At 36.1% G+C, this 19,066-nt stretch overlaps 1 protein-coding gene across 1 annotated transcript; it reads left to right on the forward strand.

Moving 5' to 3' along the window:
• Positions 1-838: 838 nt before the first annotated feature.
• On the forward strand, positions 839-16,178 carry LOC127798095 (uncharacterized). Its single transcript, XM_052331410.1, has 5 exons — positions 839-1,343; positions 12,365-12,521; positions 13,441-13,491; positions 13,727-13,819; positions 15,738-16,178. Exons 1-5 carry the CDS (start codon positions 1,165-1,167, stop codon positions 15,813-15,815), a joined length of 558 nt encoding a protein of 185 aa, XP_052187370.1. The 5' UTR covers positions 839-1,164; the 3' UTR covers positions 15,816-16,178.
• Positions 16,179-19,066: the final 2,888 nt, after the last annotated feature.

Consider the following 19,066-nt stretch of genomic DNA (forward strand, 5'->3'; position numbering starts at 1 on the left):
CAAGAGAGTTTCCAATAGTCTTTGGGGGGTCTCCAGGAGATTGAATATCAGACTCTTCGTTGTTTTGTTGATTTTGACCAATTTGGAATCTTATGTGGATTATTGTCATTTTTTAGGCTTTTTTTATTATTTTTTCACATATGACGTTAATTGTTATGGATAAGATATAATAATAGAATTTATGTGTCTAGGAACCATCTCCAAACTACTTGATATCTATGAGGAGGAGACCAAACCTCCAATGGTTAAATCGGACTTTTGCAGGAAGTGGGAAAGCAAAGAAAATTATAGAATATTTATCTTAAAGTTATGACATATCACTTACCTTGTTTAATTTAGAAAGATAAGCCCTGCTTATAAAGGAGCGTGCCAACTCAAAAGGGACACATTTTGGTCATATCAAGATTTATTTGAGATGAAAATGATTATGGATGGTGTACATATTTATTGCAAGATCATCATCATATGATTATAGAAGTGATAAGTTTGCACGGGAATACCTTGACTTGAGGGGTATGCCTATTATAAGAGACCAAGGGGTCTCTCACCTCTTCATTTGTGAAGTTTACTCAAAGAGAGAGTCTATTGGAGATTCTTTCTTCACCTGAGGAGGAGGCCTTTCGAATCTCTATATTGGGGGGTTGTTCTCTTTTTGACTGTGAGCCAGGCAGGCAGGCCTTTGTTAGTAGGCCTCGACTCAGAGCGCATCTGTTATTAATTTCTTGAAAATGTATTTATAATTTATTAAGTATCAAATTGATTGTTAAAAAATGAATGAATGTTATAAATAGGATTATTATTATTATTAGTGTTAATATTATGTATGTATGTATGTGTGGGACAGGCATATTCCCAAACTTGATGGGAGGATGCGACGCATATTCACGTCCAAACCCAATTGCAGAGAGAGAGAGCGCGCGCGACAGATCCGTGGCTGCAGAAGCAACAAGGGAACACGCTCTCTCTCGAAAGAAAGAAAGAAGGAAACACGCTCTCTCCCCCCGTTGACTGAATCAGTTTTCTCCTCTCTCTTTCTCCACCTTTCTGGTCTTGCATTCCTCAGAAATATACTTTCTTGATCGGGTTATATACATAGATATAGATAAAGATTAAGGGAGAGATTTGGTGAATTTTGGTTTTGTTTACGTGTGTGTGTGTGTGTGTATGGAGGGAGGGTTGATGGATGACTTGGCTGGTTCATCTGGATCGGTGATGCAGAATAGGGCCATGACGACGTCTTCTCTGTCTTCGTCATCGTCTTTGTCTGTATTTACGAATTACCCTCTCATTTCCGCCCTCCTGGCCTTCGCGATCGCCCAATTAATCAAGTTCTTCACCACCTGGTAACCCCACTTCTCTGTATCTCCGATTGACTTGGATTTTGTTTCCCCGACTTATTTATGATGTAAATAGTCAAAAGATAATGGATGCAATCTGTATTTATTTGTCGTTATACTTTTGTTTCTATTTGGACGTTTAGCCCCATTTTTTTAATCCGTATCTGGAATTTGCTTCCCGCGTAAGGCTTGATATGTTGTTGTAATTGTCTCTGGGAAATTGCTTGATAATTTGGCAAATTAGGGTTTAGCACTGTACCGTAATGAACTAGTGTTACTATTATACTTTTCATGTTAATAAACTTAGAAAGACGACTTGTTTTTTGTATTGTTTTCTACCAAGATCCAGCACAAGCATGAGTTTTCTATCTGGATCCAGTATAAACATGTGATTTTGTTGGCCATTTATAATTTTGATCATTTAATCATAGAATTAAGACATGATGGTTAAAGTAGAGAAGTATATTGACCATTTTATGTCATTGGAAAATCCCTAAAAAGTTAAAAAGGAAGTTTTATCGGATAGCTATAAGACCATCTTTATTGTAAGGCTCAAAATGTTGGACAATTAAAGTACTAACATGTGCAAAATATGAGCATAATTGAGATGAAAAAGATCACTATGGATGTGCTAAAAGACAAAAAAAGAAAGGAGATTGTATGTGATGAGGCTGGAGTGACACCTATTGAAGAGAAGATGTGGGATATGTGATCAGGATACCTTTGACACGTAAAAGGAAAATTAATATATGCACCTGTGAAGTGAGTGGATGGAATGAATGAAGTTTGTAGCAAAAAAAGGAGAGGAAGACCCAAAAACTTCATGGGGAACCCTTAAAATGACAAAATATAATGACCTTGCAGAGGATATGCCTATGAATCATGATGGCTGGAGTTCTAGACCTCGTCTAGTGGGATTAAGTCTTATGATTGTTATTTTTTTGTATTCTTTCCAAGTAAGGAAAATTGGTGGAGGGATGATAAGTCACTTTTTGGGTGTGGTTATAGAAGTCCTTACTTGCTAGGAAAATGGAAGGGAGACAGACCTTCATGAAAATCGAATTAAACCTGAACTGTGCGTGGCAAGAAAATTTAGGTCACCCTGTGGTTTTGTAATGCTAATATCCTACAATTAATTAATGCTTGAAAAATATATGTTGGAGATCATCACTACAAAACAAATAAAGGAAAGTTTTTGACTCCTTGATTCACTTCTTGGGTCCCACCTTCTGTGGCAAGATAACTTGAATATCACCTTGTTGGTGTTGCAATGCTAATTTTCCCACAATTATTTCATGGTACCATCACAATTCATTTTTTTTTCTTTTTTTTCAACATTGTGCTCTAAAAGATATGTTGGGGATCATTACTACAAAACAAAATCTAAAACTAAGTTTTTTGAAGAATAGCAGACAAGTAATAATATCACTAACACTTCCCCTAGATTGCTATATTTAGTTTTGGTGAATGGTTGTGTCACGACTCCAAGGATAGATTAGTAAATATAGTAGTAGGAGTTTACATGCATTATACAATAATTGTAATTTCCTTTTCTTTTTTCTGTTATAGGGCTTTGTCCAAGTAAATCACACCAAAGATTACTAAACTTTAGTGTGTTTTTTATTTTAGTCACTAAACTTTAATTCTTTTCAATATGATCACAAAAGTTTAAAAAGTTTTACAATGTGATCACATATAAGATTTTTTGGCTAATGTGGCAAATAATAAAAATTATTATGTAATGACAATCAATCAGAAAGTGCCACGTGTTAATATATAATAATATTATATTAAAATATTATTGCACAATATTTTTATTGTTTGCCACATCAGCGCCACGTCACCCACTCCGGCTATAAAGTGGCTGAAAAATCTTATATGTGACCACATTACAAAACTTTTTAAACTTTTGTGATTACATTGAAAAGAATTAAAGTTTAGTGACCAAAATAAAAAACACACTAAAGTTTAGTGATCTTTGGTGTGATTTACCAGACTTTGTCCTTAGCTATAGGCAATTAGACGATTTGTTGTATTGCACATGGGTGCATGTGGGGAGGCTGTTAGAGCTATATAAGCCACAACTGAGGATGGGAGGAATCACGTTTGAATTGATAAATGAAGTTCTGATTTCTCTCTCTAAAATTCTCTCCCAATCTCCCTCTTGTTTACCCTCTTATCTCTCTAATTTCTCCCCTTCTCTGTTCTGATTCCCTCTCTTTGTTGTTCCTCTATAATCCTTCCCCATTTCTTACTGCATTTCCCCCTCTCTGATTTCTCTCAATTTCCAATCCAACCCCAGGCTAAACCCTAGGTACATGACAATTGGTATCAGAGCATCGTTCCTCGGCTATGATTTCAATCAGTTCTAGACGTGAATTGAGGCAAATACGACAATACGGGCGAACTATTGAGGAGCTTCAACAGAACCAATTGACCAACATTTTCGATCTAATTCCTAAGGAACCAAGGACAAATCATCACCAAGCGAGGTGTTCCTTGAAACTGAATTGAGGTGACCTTGAAAGACGGTGTCAAAGCCGATTAAAGAAGGGTGAGGCTTGACAATCACATCTCGTTGCAATTCGTGAGTGACACGAAGTGAGCGGCACGAAGTGAGCGGTTCTTCGAGTCGTAGGAAGCAATTGGGTAAATTGAGCTACAGACGACTCTCGACTTGTGATCAGGAAGCTTGTTCGACTTTTGGAGGTGAGCGAGGATACAACTTTGTTATTGATCTCCACGGTGATTTATGTTGGTGATTAGGTGAAGCAATTTCGTTGAATTCCGAAGCCAAGATAGTGGTTGCGGCTATTGGACAGTGATTGGGGTGGGTCATGGCCATTGTAAGTCTTGATTGACGGCAGATAGGCAGTTGCTTCTGATCTGATTTAGAAAGTATCGACTGTGGCAACAATTAGGTTTGGAGTTCGGGATGAGGACTTCGACAATGATCTAGCCAAGTGAATTCCAATCAGCTTAGGCTATTGCCAGTTGACGTGGTTAATTTCCAAGCGAGAGAGCATCCCTTAGTTCGAACATTCGAATTTGGAAGGCGAAGCAGGTGAGTAACCCTCAGCCGCTAATTTTGGTGTTTTGTGCTTGGAATTAAAGGACAAAGCAGGTCAGGTGATTTTGGGCTTGAATCTGACAAATTGTATCGACTGCATCAGAGTCGATCAATATAGGAGGCGGATTTGGAGTAGCTAATTGCGAATCAATTAGTAGTACCACAAGGCTGGTACTGTGAAGCAGTGACATAAGGGAAGTAAAATCAGAGGCAAATTCCATTTGAGAAGCGAATTCTTCCAACTTATCTTGCTTGTTGATTATTGGCACTCTAGGCTACGAGTAAAGGAAACAAGAGGTTGATTCTAGCTTTTAAATCTGGTTAACTTTTTCGAAGAAGAGCGGTATGTATAGAAACCCTACCCCTTGGTCTTCGAAGTGTTATGTTCATGAGAATCCGACCATGGGGAGCAATGCATGCATGAGACAATGGGGGTCTCAATTGCTGCAGAAGAGTGTTGCATTTTCAATGGGATGCCATGTTCATGAGAAGCCAGCCATGGGGAGCAGTGCACACATGAAACAAGTGGAGTCTAAATTGCAGTTGAAGAATGCTGTATTTTTAGTCGAAGGTAGAAATCATTAGGATTTTGGCTAAAAGCACGAGACAGGGGAAAAGAAATTTGATAATGAGTCCAACCGATTGGACAAGGAAACAAGAGGAGTGATACACGAATCGTGCATGGAATGGGGTTGTGTAGTATGAGAGTAGCTGCAGGAGTTTGGAAGGATGCTGACTAAGAGGTATAACGTCAGCCTTCCCCTTGAATTCTTCGATAAACTGAGAAGAAATGTTTCAAATGATTATCATGGAAGTTCTAACTAAGAGGAGTCCCTTACAATAGGGTAGCCTAAGGAGAGGTTTGGAGATCAGGGCTTGTCTAATGTGGTGGAAGAGTTCAACAAAATCAGGCAGGAATGGTCAGTGATGGAGTACCAATTGAGGTTTGAAGAGCTGAAGACCCTGATGCTCAATCTTAACCCCTATTTGACAGAGACCTATTTCGCTTCAAGCTTCATAATTAGCTTAAACGAAGAGTTGATGCCAATGGTGATGGTGCTTCAGCTCAGGACTCTCAAGCATGCTGCTAATAGTGCCAGGCTCCATGAATTAATGTTGGAAGCACTGATGAAGAATCAGAGAGATAGAGATGCTAATGGAGTAGCATTGGATCAGCCAAATCCGAGTGAAGGACCAGCCATCGGTGCGGATGCTGGTGTTGGAGTCTTTCCTCATATTTTGGACTCATTGAAATCTAAGGAACAATTAGATTTGGAACGAAACATGGATCCATTAGATAAGTTGATTATAAAACAGGCTAGATCTGAGAATGGAATGCCTGTAACATCCATCCTAGGTAGGGTCAAAATTGTGAAGGTTCATATGCAGTTGAAGAAGGTTTGATTGAACAATTAGGACTTAAACAATCTTATATTGGTTGTACGGAAACTGATCCTAAGGCTGATGAACTTGGACTGGCATTCATCAAGGACTTGGATTAAAGGAAGAAGCTAGAGTTTGAGAAAGGCATTCTTTCGATGGGACTTTGGTTCCGAAGCAGGCTGAGCTGTCCTTGACTTGGGTTAAAGTAGGTCTCAAATAGTCTCCAGTGCTAGTTTTGGCAGGGAAGGAACAACTTAAGTGGACAAAATAGAAGTACTACCACAAGGCTTGAGAGAAGATGGAAGAGGAGGTTGTTGTTGGACTGCTTGTTCACTGGCATAATCTCTGTATAAAGACTCTCAAAGAGTACATTCTAAATTGGGAGGAAAAGCAAAATAGAAAGAACATAAAAGTGCAAAGGAAGCGGCCTAGAAGGAGAAAGAAAGAAAGAAGAATAAACCAGATAGAGAAGGCTGGGATTGGATGAAGAGCAATGGCTACTTGCTGTAAGTTCTTGAGGACAATAACTCTCTGAAGGAGAGGGGAATTGTCATGACCCTAAGGATTCCCAAGGATATATTAGTAAATATAATAGTAGGAGTTTACATGCATTATACAATAATTGTAATTTCTATTGGATGAGAATTTAGTAAAAGAAGAAGAAGAAATCTACATTGAAAAGGAGTGGAGAAGCTTTACAAGACTCGGTAGTTATTAAAGATTATTTTAAGATGTTTTTAGTAGTAGATAATTAGTGTAAATAATCTATAAATGTTATATTTTGTATCTGTTTTATCTCCTAATTTTTAGGAGATGGTGTTTCCTAGATTTTAGGAGTAGATGGCTCATATCCTCTCCTACTTTATAGGAAAAGGATTAGGCTGGAACTTGTATATATTCTCTAAACCTCCCGGAATTAATCAAGCAAGCATTCTTGAATTTTCTAAAGATTTGTTTTATGGTATCAAAGCCCTATTCAATTAGAAACTGCAGTGACTCACTCCAGTTTTATCCATGGCCGAAACTAATCCAAACCCAACCCTAACCGAGGCCTTTGCTACTTCTTCTCCAAGTACTTCTATCCCACCTCCAACGCCATCTAATCTCATTGCAACATCTATTGATAACCATCCTCTACAAATTACTCAACATAAGCTAAATGGGAGTAATTTTAGAGAATGGTCTCAATCGGTGATGTTAGTGACAAAGGAAAAGGAAAATCTAGTTATCTAACGGGATCGATTCCTATCCCACCATCGATTATAGCCAACTATGGTCTTTGGGAGGCAGAAAATTCCATTATCATGGCGTTGTTGATAAATTCTATGGAGCCATAAATAGGGAGAACATACCTATTCTACAAAACAACCAAGGAAGTTTGGGAATCAGTCCAAGAGATGTATTCTGATTTGGAGGATTTCTCTCAATGTTTTGAAATTTGATCAGCTATTAGAACAACCAAACAAGGTATGAATAGTGTGACTGAATACTTTAATACTTTGGTGGAGTTATGACATGAGATGGATATGTTTTATAAACTTAGTTGGGAATCTCCGGCTGATAGTACTCAATACAATAAGATGATAGAAAAAGATAGAATCTTTGACTTCCTACATGGTCTTAACCCTGATTTGGATGAAGTTCCGGGAAGGATATTGGGCACAAAGCCCCTACCATCTCTCAAGGAAGTTTTTTTTGAAGTTAGAAGGGAAGAGAGCAGGAGAAAAGTGATTGCTTCAACACCCATCACACCCAGTTTTGTCCCACTAGAATTCAATCTTGCGTCTGTTAAACAAGGGGAATTTTTTACAAGGAATCAAGTGAAGGAAAAAAGTATGGTGCGACCATTGCAAGAGGCCCAACCATACTAAGGAAAATTGCTGGAAGATCCATGACAAACTAGCAAATTGGAAGCCACGACCAAAGAAAGACAATCCCAGATCAACTTACAATGTTGAGGCTCCAACAGAAAATAAACCAAGTTTGAATCTATCCGAAGACCAAATTCAAGCCTTGTACAGGCTCCTAAATCAAGGTACAACTCGACCCAGCACCAATAATTCTCAGTTCACTACCTCTCTAGCATTGCAAGGTAATCTCCAAAACTATTAATTGGTTTCTAAGCATTGTTCTAAGAATATGTGGGTGATTGACACGGGTGCTTCAGACCATATGACAAATTCAACAAGGTCTATGACTGATTACACTCTATGTGACTCATCCATTAACATATCTATGGCCGTTGGAACCACTTCACCTGTTTTGGGTATGGGAATAGTATGTATGTCAAAACTGAAGCTCAATTCTGTGCTATATGTTCTTGGTTTGGAACATAATTTGCTATCAGTTAGCCAGATCACTAAGGATATGAATTGCAATGTAATTTTCTATCCTTCCTATTGTGTTTTTCAGGATCAAACCTCAGGGAGGATGATTGGCAATGCTAAAGTTGTCCTAAGTGTAAGCACCAATGCCAAGGTCTTGTTATGGCATAAATGCTTAGGACACCCTAGCCTACCTTACCTTAAATTCTTGTATCCTGATTTTTTCAGCAATAAAGAGCAGGTTCTTACATGTAAACAATGCACTCTTGCTAAATAACTGTCACAACTCAAGGGTAGTTAGAAGGGTATTATTGTAATAAGGTTGTAGTAGTTAGTAGGAGGTATTTTGTGAGTTGTTAGAAGCACATGGGTGCTATTTTCCAGATTTTATTTACTATTAAATAGCTTATAAATAGGCTCTAGTATGTAAAGGTATGCTGAAATAACATAGTGAATTCATATTTTCCCTCCTTACTTTCTCCCTCTCATTCTTCCTAATTCTCTCTCATTTCTTTTGTTTCTATTGTATATCTCCCTCCAATTCTTCTCCGTTTCCCTCTCGAATCCTTCCCAATTCCTTCCTAGACCCTAGTTAAATCTTAGGGTCGTGACAATAACCTAGATCACATCATCCTATTCAATTGTATAAACCCTTTAAACCCTTCCATTTAATTCATAGTGATATTTGCGGACCCTCTAAACATCCTAAAATCATTGGTGCGAGATGATTTATTACATTTATAGATGATCATTCTAGGGCTTGTTGGGTGTATTTAATGATGGAAAAATCAGAAGCTTGTAACATGTTCAAAAGATTATATAAGCTAATTGAGCTTCTATAAAAATCCTTCGAATCAATAATGGCCGAGAGTATTTTTCAAATGATTTCACAAACTACTTGGCCGAGCATGGTATCTTTCACCAAAACTCTTACCCATATACACCCCAACAAAATAGTGTGACTGAAAGGAAAAATCGTCATCTCCTAGAAGTGGCTAGAGCTATGACATTTACCACAAATGTTCCTCATTCCTATTGGGGAGAAGCTATCCTCATTGCCGCCTACTTAATCAATTGTCTCCCTTCAAAAACCCTACAATTCCAAACACCCCTTAGCATCCTCAGCGCTATGTATCCTCACATTTCTGCTTGTCTTTCTATTGCTCCGAAGGTCTTTGGATGCATTGTGTATGTTCACAACAATGCCCTATCCCAAACCAAATTGGACCCTAAAGGCTAAAAAATGCATCTTTGTGGGGGTATTCTCCCTCTCAAAAAGGATACAAGCGATATTGTCCTTCTAGTCACAGATTCTTTGTTTCCACTGATGTAACATTCTATGAGGATCATCCATTCTATTCCATTACCACACCTCAAACAGTCCCTAATGATCCTTCTCCTCCCTTGTTTTCTATTGATCATTTCCTACTAGTATGTCCTCAAGGGGGAGAATGCTCAATATCTCATGATCACACACCAGTAGAACTGGCTTCTAACCCTATTGAACCTAAAATTTCCCATACCTCAGATTCTGATCTAGCCTCACATCAGCCCCCATCTACAACAAACAATAACCCTAACTCTTTATTCTTCCTCAAGAAGACCTAAAGGTCGGCCATAACCAAAGCAAGACCAACCATCATTTTCTAAGGCTGGTCCTGCAAAGGAAAATAGTGATAATGACAAGGGGACAACCACACTCGATGTTGACAACAATGCTAAAGAAGAAGATGGTTTGGATTGGGTTGTTCCTATAGCATGAGCAAAGGGGTAAGATCATGTGTTAAATACCCAATGTCTAATCATCTAACATATACAAAATTGACTCCACAGTTCAGGAGTTTTGTGGCTAAGATTGACAGCACTGACATCCCCAAGAATATTCAAACTGCTATGAATGATCTTAAGTGGAGAATGGCCGTGATGGAAGAGATGGCTACCTTAGTGGGAAACAAGACTTGGGAGATGGTTCCATTGCCACCAAACAAGAAATTAATTGGCTGTAAGTGGATATTTACAATTAAACACAAGTCTGATGGAAGTATTGAACGATACAAGGCTAGGTTAGTTGCACAAGACTTTACTCAAACCTACGGCATCGACTATGAAGAGACATTTGCACTGGTTGCTAAGCTAAACTCCATTCAGGTATTATTATCTCTTGCTATAAATTTTGATTGACCCCTCTTTCAATTTGACATTAAGAATGCTTTCCTTAATGGCGATTTGGATGAGGAGTTCTATATGAGGGTTCCCCTCAGTTTTGAGTAAGAAGTTGATAGTGGAATTGCGTGCAAGCTTAAGAAGTCCCTTTATGGACTCAAACAGTCACTGAGGGCTTGGTTCCATAAATTTAGCATGACACTTAATTGGCTAGGATACAAACAAGGCTAATCCGATCATCCCTTGTTCATTAAGCACAATGAAAATGGAAAAAAGGGCTATATTGATTGTTTATGTTGATGATATTATTATGACAGGAGATGATTTGCAAGAAATTGATAATCTAAAGAAGCAATTGAAGACTGAGTTTGAAGTAAAAGACCTAGTAACCATGAGGTATTTCCTAGGCATGGAGGTAGCCCGAAGCAAAGAAGGCCTATTCATCTCACAACGGAAGTATACCTTGGATTTGCTAAAGGATACAGGAATGACAGCCTGCAAACCAGTTGGAACTCCCCTAGAGAAAGGCTGGAAATTTGAAGAGAATGGTGATGATGCTCCGGTGGACAAAGAGAGGTATCAAAGATTAGTTGGAAGATTAATTTATTTGTCTTTAACTAGGCCAAATATAGCCTATTCAACGAGTGTAATCAGTCAATATATGCATTCACCTACTGAAAAACACACGAATGCTGTTCAACATGTTTTAAGATATTTAAAGGGAACACCTGGGAAGGGACTGATGTTTAAGAAATCTGAAAACAAGGGAATTAAAGGCTATGTGGATGTAGATTGAGTTGGATCTAAAGAGGACAATTGATCCACTTCAAGGTATTGTACCAAAGTATTTGGTAATATGGTTACATGGAGAAGCAAGAAGCAATCAGTTATGGCTCGCAGCAGTGCCGAAGTCGAGTTCAAGGCTATTGCGCATGGGATATGTGAGGTGATTTGGTTAGAAAGACTAATGGAGGACTTGGGGATAGTTCTATTTCAACAAACAAAAGTATTCAGTGATAGCAAATCTGTTATCAGCATTGTTAAAAATCTAGTGTAACATGATCGAATGAAGCATGTAAGAATTGATAGAAACTTTATAGAAAGGGAGATTGAAGAAAGAGGGATAAATCTGTCTTATATACTTTCTAGTGATCAAGTGGTTGATACAATGACAACAACATATCCAACTTTGAGTTCCTAATTAGCAAGCTGGGAATGACTTCCATCTATTTTCCAGCTTGAGGGGGAGTGTTGGACGAGAATTCAGTAAAAGAAGAAGAAGTCTACATTGAAAAGGAGTGGAGAAGCTTTACAAGACTCAGTAGTTATTAAAGATTATTCTAAGATGTTTTTAGTAGTAGATAATTAGTGTAAATAATTTGTAAATGTTATATTTTATATCTGTTTTATCTCCTAATTTTTAGGAGATAGTGTTTCTTAGATTTTAGGAGTAGATAGCTCATATCCTTTCCTACTTTATAGGAAAAGGATTAGGCTAGAACTTATATATATTCTCCAAACCTCTCGGAATTAATCAAGCAAGCATTCTTAAATTTTCCAAAGACTTGTTTCAATTTCCTTTTTCTGTTATAGGGCTTTGTCCTTAGCTATAGGCAGTTAAACGATTTGTTGTATTGCACATGGATGCATGTGGGGAGGTTGTTAGCCTATATATAAGCCACAGCTAAGGATGGGAGGAATTACGTTTGAATTGATAAATGAAATTCTGATTTCTCTCTCTAGAATTCTCTCCCAATCTCCCTCTCGTTTCCCCTCTTCTCTCTCTAATTTCTCCCCTTCTCTATTACAATTCCCTCTCTTTGCTGTCCCTTTGTAATCCTTTCCCATTTCTTGCTGCATTTTGCCCCCCTCTCTGTCTAATTTCCATCCAATTTCTCTCAATTTCCAATCCAACCCTAGGCTAAACCCTAGGTACACGACAGGTTGTCACTTTTATTATAAATTTATTTCTACTGTTTATTTGTTCATTCTAAGAGTCCTAAACTTTTTGGCATTTTTTATCTCAATATTATGGTTGTGTGTTAATTTGTTCATTCTAAGAGTCTTAAACTTTCATAGATTTGCAGGTACAAGGAAAGACGCTGGGATCTCAAGCAGCTTATTGGATCTGGTGGGATGCCGTCTTCCCATTCTGCAACTGTCACTTCTCTTGCTGCAGCTGTAGGTTTGCTAGATGGATTTGGAGGATCACTTTTTGCAACTGCAGCAATATTTGCATGTGTTGTATGATCCTTGACTTAAATCTGGTTATGTCATTCTTTGCGAAAGCATTTATAGTTCTGTATGAGTTGTTTACTAAAGTAAGGCCTACTTTTGGTTGAATATTGTCCTGAAGTTCTAATTGGATGTTGATTCATATAATACTTATGGGTAATTAGTCTTTAGTGTCACACTGTTGCATGTAACACATACATGATGGGGTGGTATATCAAGTGGATTTTGACCAGAATATGCTATTAAATTCAAATTCAACTGCGATATATCATATTTTAACTTGATTTGCAACTTTCATTTATCCAATGTTAAGAATGTCTCCAGACTTTCAACATTGTTACATCTGAGATTAATCTAAGATGAATACACATCAAGCTACTACCTCCAAATGTTCGCATATGATCATAAATCTTGAACATTTGCTTTTTCAAAAATGTTATATATTGCTTCAAAACAAAACGGGCACCAGAAAATTCAGACCTGGATATCAATATCTCAATCATGTTTCATTGGCACGTGCTGAGTTGATGCTCAAGGTCTGAGTCATTTGATACCCTCAATACGTAGCTTAGCCTGAGCGTCCTCTACCCTGGTCTCTTAGGAGACACACTCTGACAAGTAGGAAACTCAATTGTCCACTTTGGTCTTCCCACTGCTGCAATTCTTTCTTTCTCCTCCTAGGATCACCTCAACAGTCATCCAATTCACATTCAGAAATCCTTCTATCTAATTGATTGCTATCCTTCTCAGATGTCTCCATATCCAGCATGCTGACCTACAATTATCCAGACATTTATTTGTTGTCGTGTTCCATCTTTATGCTAGATACTTGCACGATATGAGAGGATGCTTCTTTTAGTTATTATTTCTCCATACTGCCTTATGAGCAATCACTTTGAAATTTCTAATGGTAAGAAGGTTATGGCAGGTGATGTATGATGCATTTGGTGTGCGGCTACATGCTGGTCGCCAAGCAGAGGTGTGATTCTCTCTCTCACTCTTGCCCCTATCCCTGCCTTCTCTAGTCCACACCACAGAACACACTCAAATGTACACGCTTTTGTATAGTGTTAAATCTTGTTTTGTTGAGAGTGTGTGGGAATATTCTAATTTTAATACTACGTAGCTGCCAGGCATCCTGGAGAGATTTGGATTCAACTTGTTTATGATTTCCTTTTTTCTAAAAACTTGTTTATGGTTTCACTGAACCTCAGGTTTTGAATCAAATAGTGTACGAACTTCCTGCTGAACATCCTCTGGCTGAGAGCAGACCACTAAGGGAACTTCTTGGGCACACTCCGCTACAGGTAAACCATTGGACTACTAGCATGTTTAATTGGTATATTACTGGTTATTTGATTGTATTTGATAAAATTAAACTGACTATATTTGAATGTTGTTATGATAAGATGATACCTTACTTTACTATTTACCACCACCCTCTTCTTGGAGAATGGGGAAGATTAGAAAAGGCATGGTTTATGATATAGGCCTGTAAACAGGGGAGATTAGATTATGCATCACAAGTAAATTCCCAAAAAAAAGAGATCAATAATACTAAATTCAACTTAAGAGCATAATCCAGTTAGTTGAAAGAGGCCAGCATGTTATATGTGGCACCTAATCAATTCTCCAACCCTAGAGTCCTACTTTGAGATTCTTGTTCTTCCATCACCTGAATTGGATCAAATTGTATTTCCTTACCATCCTTCATCAATTGGTTGTTGATTGCTGAATTATCTGGATGCATTCCCTCCATGTTGCCCTCAGTGCTGTCTTTACTTTTTTATACATGTATTTATTACTTGTTCTTTCTTGCATTGACATTTTTCTAAATCTAAACCTTACTGCTGCAATTAGGTCTGAATATGTGCCGGTATTTAGCATTAAATCATGCCCCATCATCTGAAAGCGTGATTCTGTTATCAACACCAGAATGGTAGATAACTGACTGAAAGTTAGTTTTGATGAAAATGACCTCACTGATGTTTTCTCGGCCTATATACCAGATTGTCAGTAAGTTTGATGGTTAAGCTATGTTTACGAATCACATACATAAATTCTACAACAAAAGAAAGAATAAGTGGCACTTCTTTTCTGAGCCACTTCACTGGGAGAAACTTTGAGGCTGTTTAGTTGTGGAAAATGTTTTCCAGTTTCTATGTACTTTTTTTTTAATAAAATCTTTAGTTTTACTTTTATATAGAAAATTTGAAAAATGTGTTCAAATGTTAGATGTGCACAAAACTAATTTTCAATCTAGAAAATTGGAATATATGTTAAAAGAAAGAGAGTGGGGTTTTTCTTTTATATAATTGTGTTAGAGAAAGATGGAGATGCTTTAGGAACAATTTTGTGGAGAACTGTGTTTTCAGATCTGCAAATTAGTAAGAAAAATTTGGAAAATTCATATTTAGGAATTTTCCAGGTTCTGTTCAATTTTGGAGAACTGCATTTGACAAATTTCCATTTTCCTTGTAGAAATTTTTTGTATTTGAACAAGTTTTCTAATTTTCCATTTTCTGTGGAGTAATTTTTTGAAAAACTATAATCAATTGGATTAACATTTTAGCCCAGCAGTTTGAAGAATGTCTTGTACAAAGAAATACTTTGTTGAAGATGAACCACATGTAAATTTGCTAATGGTATTGAGCACTGAGGGTGTCCCATTTTTATATCATGTTGCTACTTTCTTCTGGCTACGAGTTCCCATCACTTTTTTGATAGATCGTGAGTTTGAAAATCCTTTGGTTAAGCTACCAGCTGTTAGCTCCAGGCGTCTCTACTGCCCCTATAGAGGTGGCTTGTTCAGGTCCGGATAGAGAGGATACAGGCGGTGGTGATTTGTGAGTGGAGAGGAGAGAAATCCTAAAAACTTATTTTTATTTTTTGTAAATTAGACAAATATAGAACTCATATTGTTTGATTTGACGAGTTTGACATTAATTGTTGGCTACTCACTGCTACTGGCCTACCCAGCCATGGTATAGTGGCAGAAATAGGAAAAACACTTTTAATACTAGAAGTGTTGAGGAGATTATTCGACCCAGAGGGGTTTCAAACTTATGTAGCTGATCCCATTTACTAAGATTAAGACTCATGGTTGGTGATGATGCTGTAATGAGGCAAATATACACTCGTATAAGCGTTTATACAAGAAGCAGAAGAATGCTCCAGTAGTTTTCGTCCTAAACTTTCCTAATTTTTTTCTGTTCTCTATCATAGGTTATTGCTGGGGCATTGCTGGGACTTGTCACGGCAGTAATTGGCCATGTGATCGTTGTATCTACTGGTCAAGCTTGATTCCCCGCCGGCTGCAACTCGGCATCTTCGTCACACACAGAGCTGTTCACAAATCTGAATGAAGAGCTGATATTGCTGCTTTCTGAATAGGCATATAAACTCTTGTATTGTATGACCAATCTCTTTGAAACACAGTAGGACACTAAAAGTGCAGAATTCAGTGACATTCTTTATGTGATGAATACGTTCTTGGCCTGCCTTCTTCAATGGCCACATTGAGCAGCCGGGTGACTTTTGTGTCCGCCTACAAGGATTCAGGCTTGATATGTTATTGTCGTCGTTCAAAATTCCCGAAATTACATTCATATCTTTACTCACTCCCAAGAACAAATGCTAAAATCTTTTGTACTTTGATCTCTTTTATCTGATCAGATTGTGAATTATGATCTCTTCACTTCACTTGACACTGTTCATAATGTTGGAACCAGTAACAAACAAGGAGTATAATGGTGTACAAAAAGGACATATATATCTATAAATATATATGTATATATAATTAAAGATTTCTATCTTATTATGTATTGGATAGAATTGAAATTTAAAAAAAAAACTCATTAAATATGTTAAAATTTAATTTATGAAGTTTCAGATGTCCAATAAAGGCCATTAAATCAAAAGTCTATTATATCGTATTGATATAAAATATATAATTAAATACTTTCATTTTACTATTCATTAAATTAAATATAATTGAAAATTTAAATGTTCATTAAATATACAAAATATTTATTTGAGAAATTCCAAAACATAAATAATGGTTATCAAACCAAAAGTTTACTAAAATTATGTTTTTTTTAATAGAATTATTAAACTTCTGTTAGCAAAAATATATATATCCATCTTTTTGCATTAATCATAGTTGTAAATATCACATCATATAGATTAATATTGGATAAGTATGGTATTAAGTTCCTTGATATCATTTTCTTTTAGATACTAGTTAATGTCGATCAATATTAGGTGAGTTTTAATATATTATAATTCTTTTTAATTATCAATATTGATCTTTAACTAATTTTAAACATTTTTTTCGCACACGTAGTGTTAATTAAAATCAAATTAAGTTAAAATTAATCAATATTTTCTTAATGTCTATTTAATTAAAAAATAAAAAATAAAAAATAAAAAAAAGGTTAAATAACATAGAAATGGTTTTGTTATTCGGCTAAAGTTGATCACAATGTCATAATAAGAAATGAGAAATATTCGACTAAGGTTAAACAGCATTAAATCATGATTCCTCTTTTATCTAGAGTCCCCTTTTTTTTTTAAACTGTTTTTTAGGTGTGACATTGTTGACAACTTTAGTTGAATAAAAGAATTGAGAAATATTAAAAAAAATATATTAATTAATTCTATCTTAATTTGAATTTAATTTACGCAACTTGTGTTTGAAACCTTATAGAAGGGATGTTTGACGTATAAGGGGAAAAAGAACCATAGAATTCTATTGGCATACAGTAGACATAAATAGTTGTAGTTGAAGTAAACAATAGTTACTGCATCCCATAAGGAGGCACAACCTATTTTGATTTGGTGTCAATTGTCATAGATACGACATTTACTTGTTAACATCATGATATTATCTCAAAATAGGTTCTCATTGGAGGGATATATCATTTATTTTATTTATAAACCATAACTCTCATTTATTTGCAGTTGTGGTGACATAGTTAAAGAATAATAAATTTACATTTTAATTATTAATATATCCCGGGTAAAAGTCTATTAAAATATAAAAATAGAAACTTAAGTCCAAAATAACTTTTTGAAATATTGTTTAAAAAGGTACAAAATAACTCTTATTATTTAATTACAATAGTTAAATTTATTCGTTGTTGGAAACAATTCAGGCAAAACTCAAGGTCAAGGCACCATATGAGGGTCAACATATATCGGGCTCGATCTACTGTCTAGGAGAGCCAAGATGTAGGGAGTCTCTCGATGGCTTTTGAGAGTTTTCAGTAGCCTTGATCCCTGAAAAGTTTTTAGATGACTAGTCTTTCGTAGGGTTCGAAAGGGTTTTCAGATGGATGTCATCGAGAGGACATGCAACATAGAATACAATTAGAAGTACACATAAATCTTTCCCATGTAGACCTTCTAATGCCTAAGTAAGACAATGATATCATGAAGTAAAAGTATGAACGCATGTATGTGTATATGTTATATGTTTCAAATAAGAGTCTTCAATGGGTTGTCTCCCAAATGGTTCTGTGTGGTCTAGAGTCTAAATTTTCGAGGTCCTGAATCTATGTGAGAAAATTAGAGAGTTCGAAAAAAAATCCCATTATCATGAAATAAGTGAGTATTTACAAACATTTGGTAGTAGAGTTCACGTGACATGTGGCATATTGATACGAGTCTTTCGATTATTCAGGAGAAATGTATCAGATGAGGGCGGAAGGCCTAAAGGTATCTTCAGGATCAGAGTCCCTTGATAAGCATCCTCAAGATGGATTCAAAAACTTTTCGAATGGCTTGGGCCCAAGAAACTTTGGACGAGTCTTAGCCTTAGAAATACTAAGGGCTAAGGTGTCTCGAAAACTCTCTGAAGGCTCTAGAAGACTCTTGCCTTGGAAAACTCTTTGAGGTCATCTAAGTTTTTAGCTTACTTGGAATATTTATAGGAATTTTGGAATTTTTGACTTTGATTTTCCTAGGGCACCCCACAACAACTTCGACATTTGAAAATTTTCATAAAACTTATACAAAAAAGATAATCATTATCTATAAAAATTATAATTTTGATGGATTTCGGAATGTTATGATAAATGCTATCTATAAAAATTATAGAACTCGGAATATTAAGATAAACAATATTTGAAATAATTTTAATTATAGAGGATTTGGAACGAGAGTTAAAGTATTCATTGTTTTGCATATTGAATTTAAGTATTAGAGTATTTGTACAGAAACTTTCTTGTACCCTCTAATTATTATATTCTTTATAAATTTCAAGTGATTTGACAATGGCGTTTTCAGTCAATAAATTTATCATTATATTCGAGTAACAACACTTATAAATTATAACTTTCTTTGTAACAGAATAACAAATTTCAACTATTAATATTGGAATAATTTTTAGAAATTAAAATTTTGATAAAATTTTATATGTTAAAATGATATGTTGATTTTGTTTTTTTGGCAAACACAATAGGGAGATTATTATTATTATTATTATTATATACATATATGCGGTGTGAATTTGCACGTGTGGAGTCCTGGTAAGTTGGGCTTGGACAATTTGG

The sequence above is a fragment of the Diospyros lotus genome, chromosome 3 (genome assembly GCF_014633365.1).
Source record: "Diospyros lotus cultivar Yz01 chromosome 3, ASM1463336v1, whole genome shotgun sequence".
Taxonomy (NCBI): domain Eukaryota; kingdom Viridiplantae; phylum Streptophyta; class Magnoliopsida; order Ericales; family Ebenaceae; genus Diospyros; species Diospyros lotus.

Excerpts from the sequence above, each read along its gene's own strand:
- LOC127798095 (XM_052331410.1), top strand. The coding sequence starts at position 1,165 with ATGGAGGGAGGGTTGATGGATGACTTGGCTGGTTCATCTGGATCGGTG. Across the intron at positions 1,344-12,364 it reads ATCAAGTTCTTCACCACCTG|GTACAAGGAAAGACGCTGGG; the intron begins GTAACCCCACTT and ends ATAGATTTGCAG. Across the intron at positions 13,820-15,737 it reads TTGGGCACACTCCGCTACAG|GTTATTGCTGGGGCATTGCT; the intron begins GTAAACCATTGG and ends TCTCTATCATAG.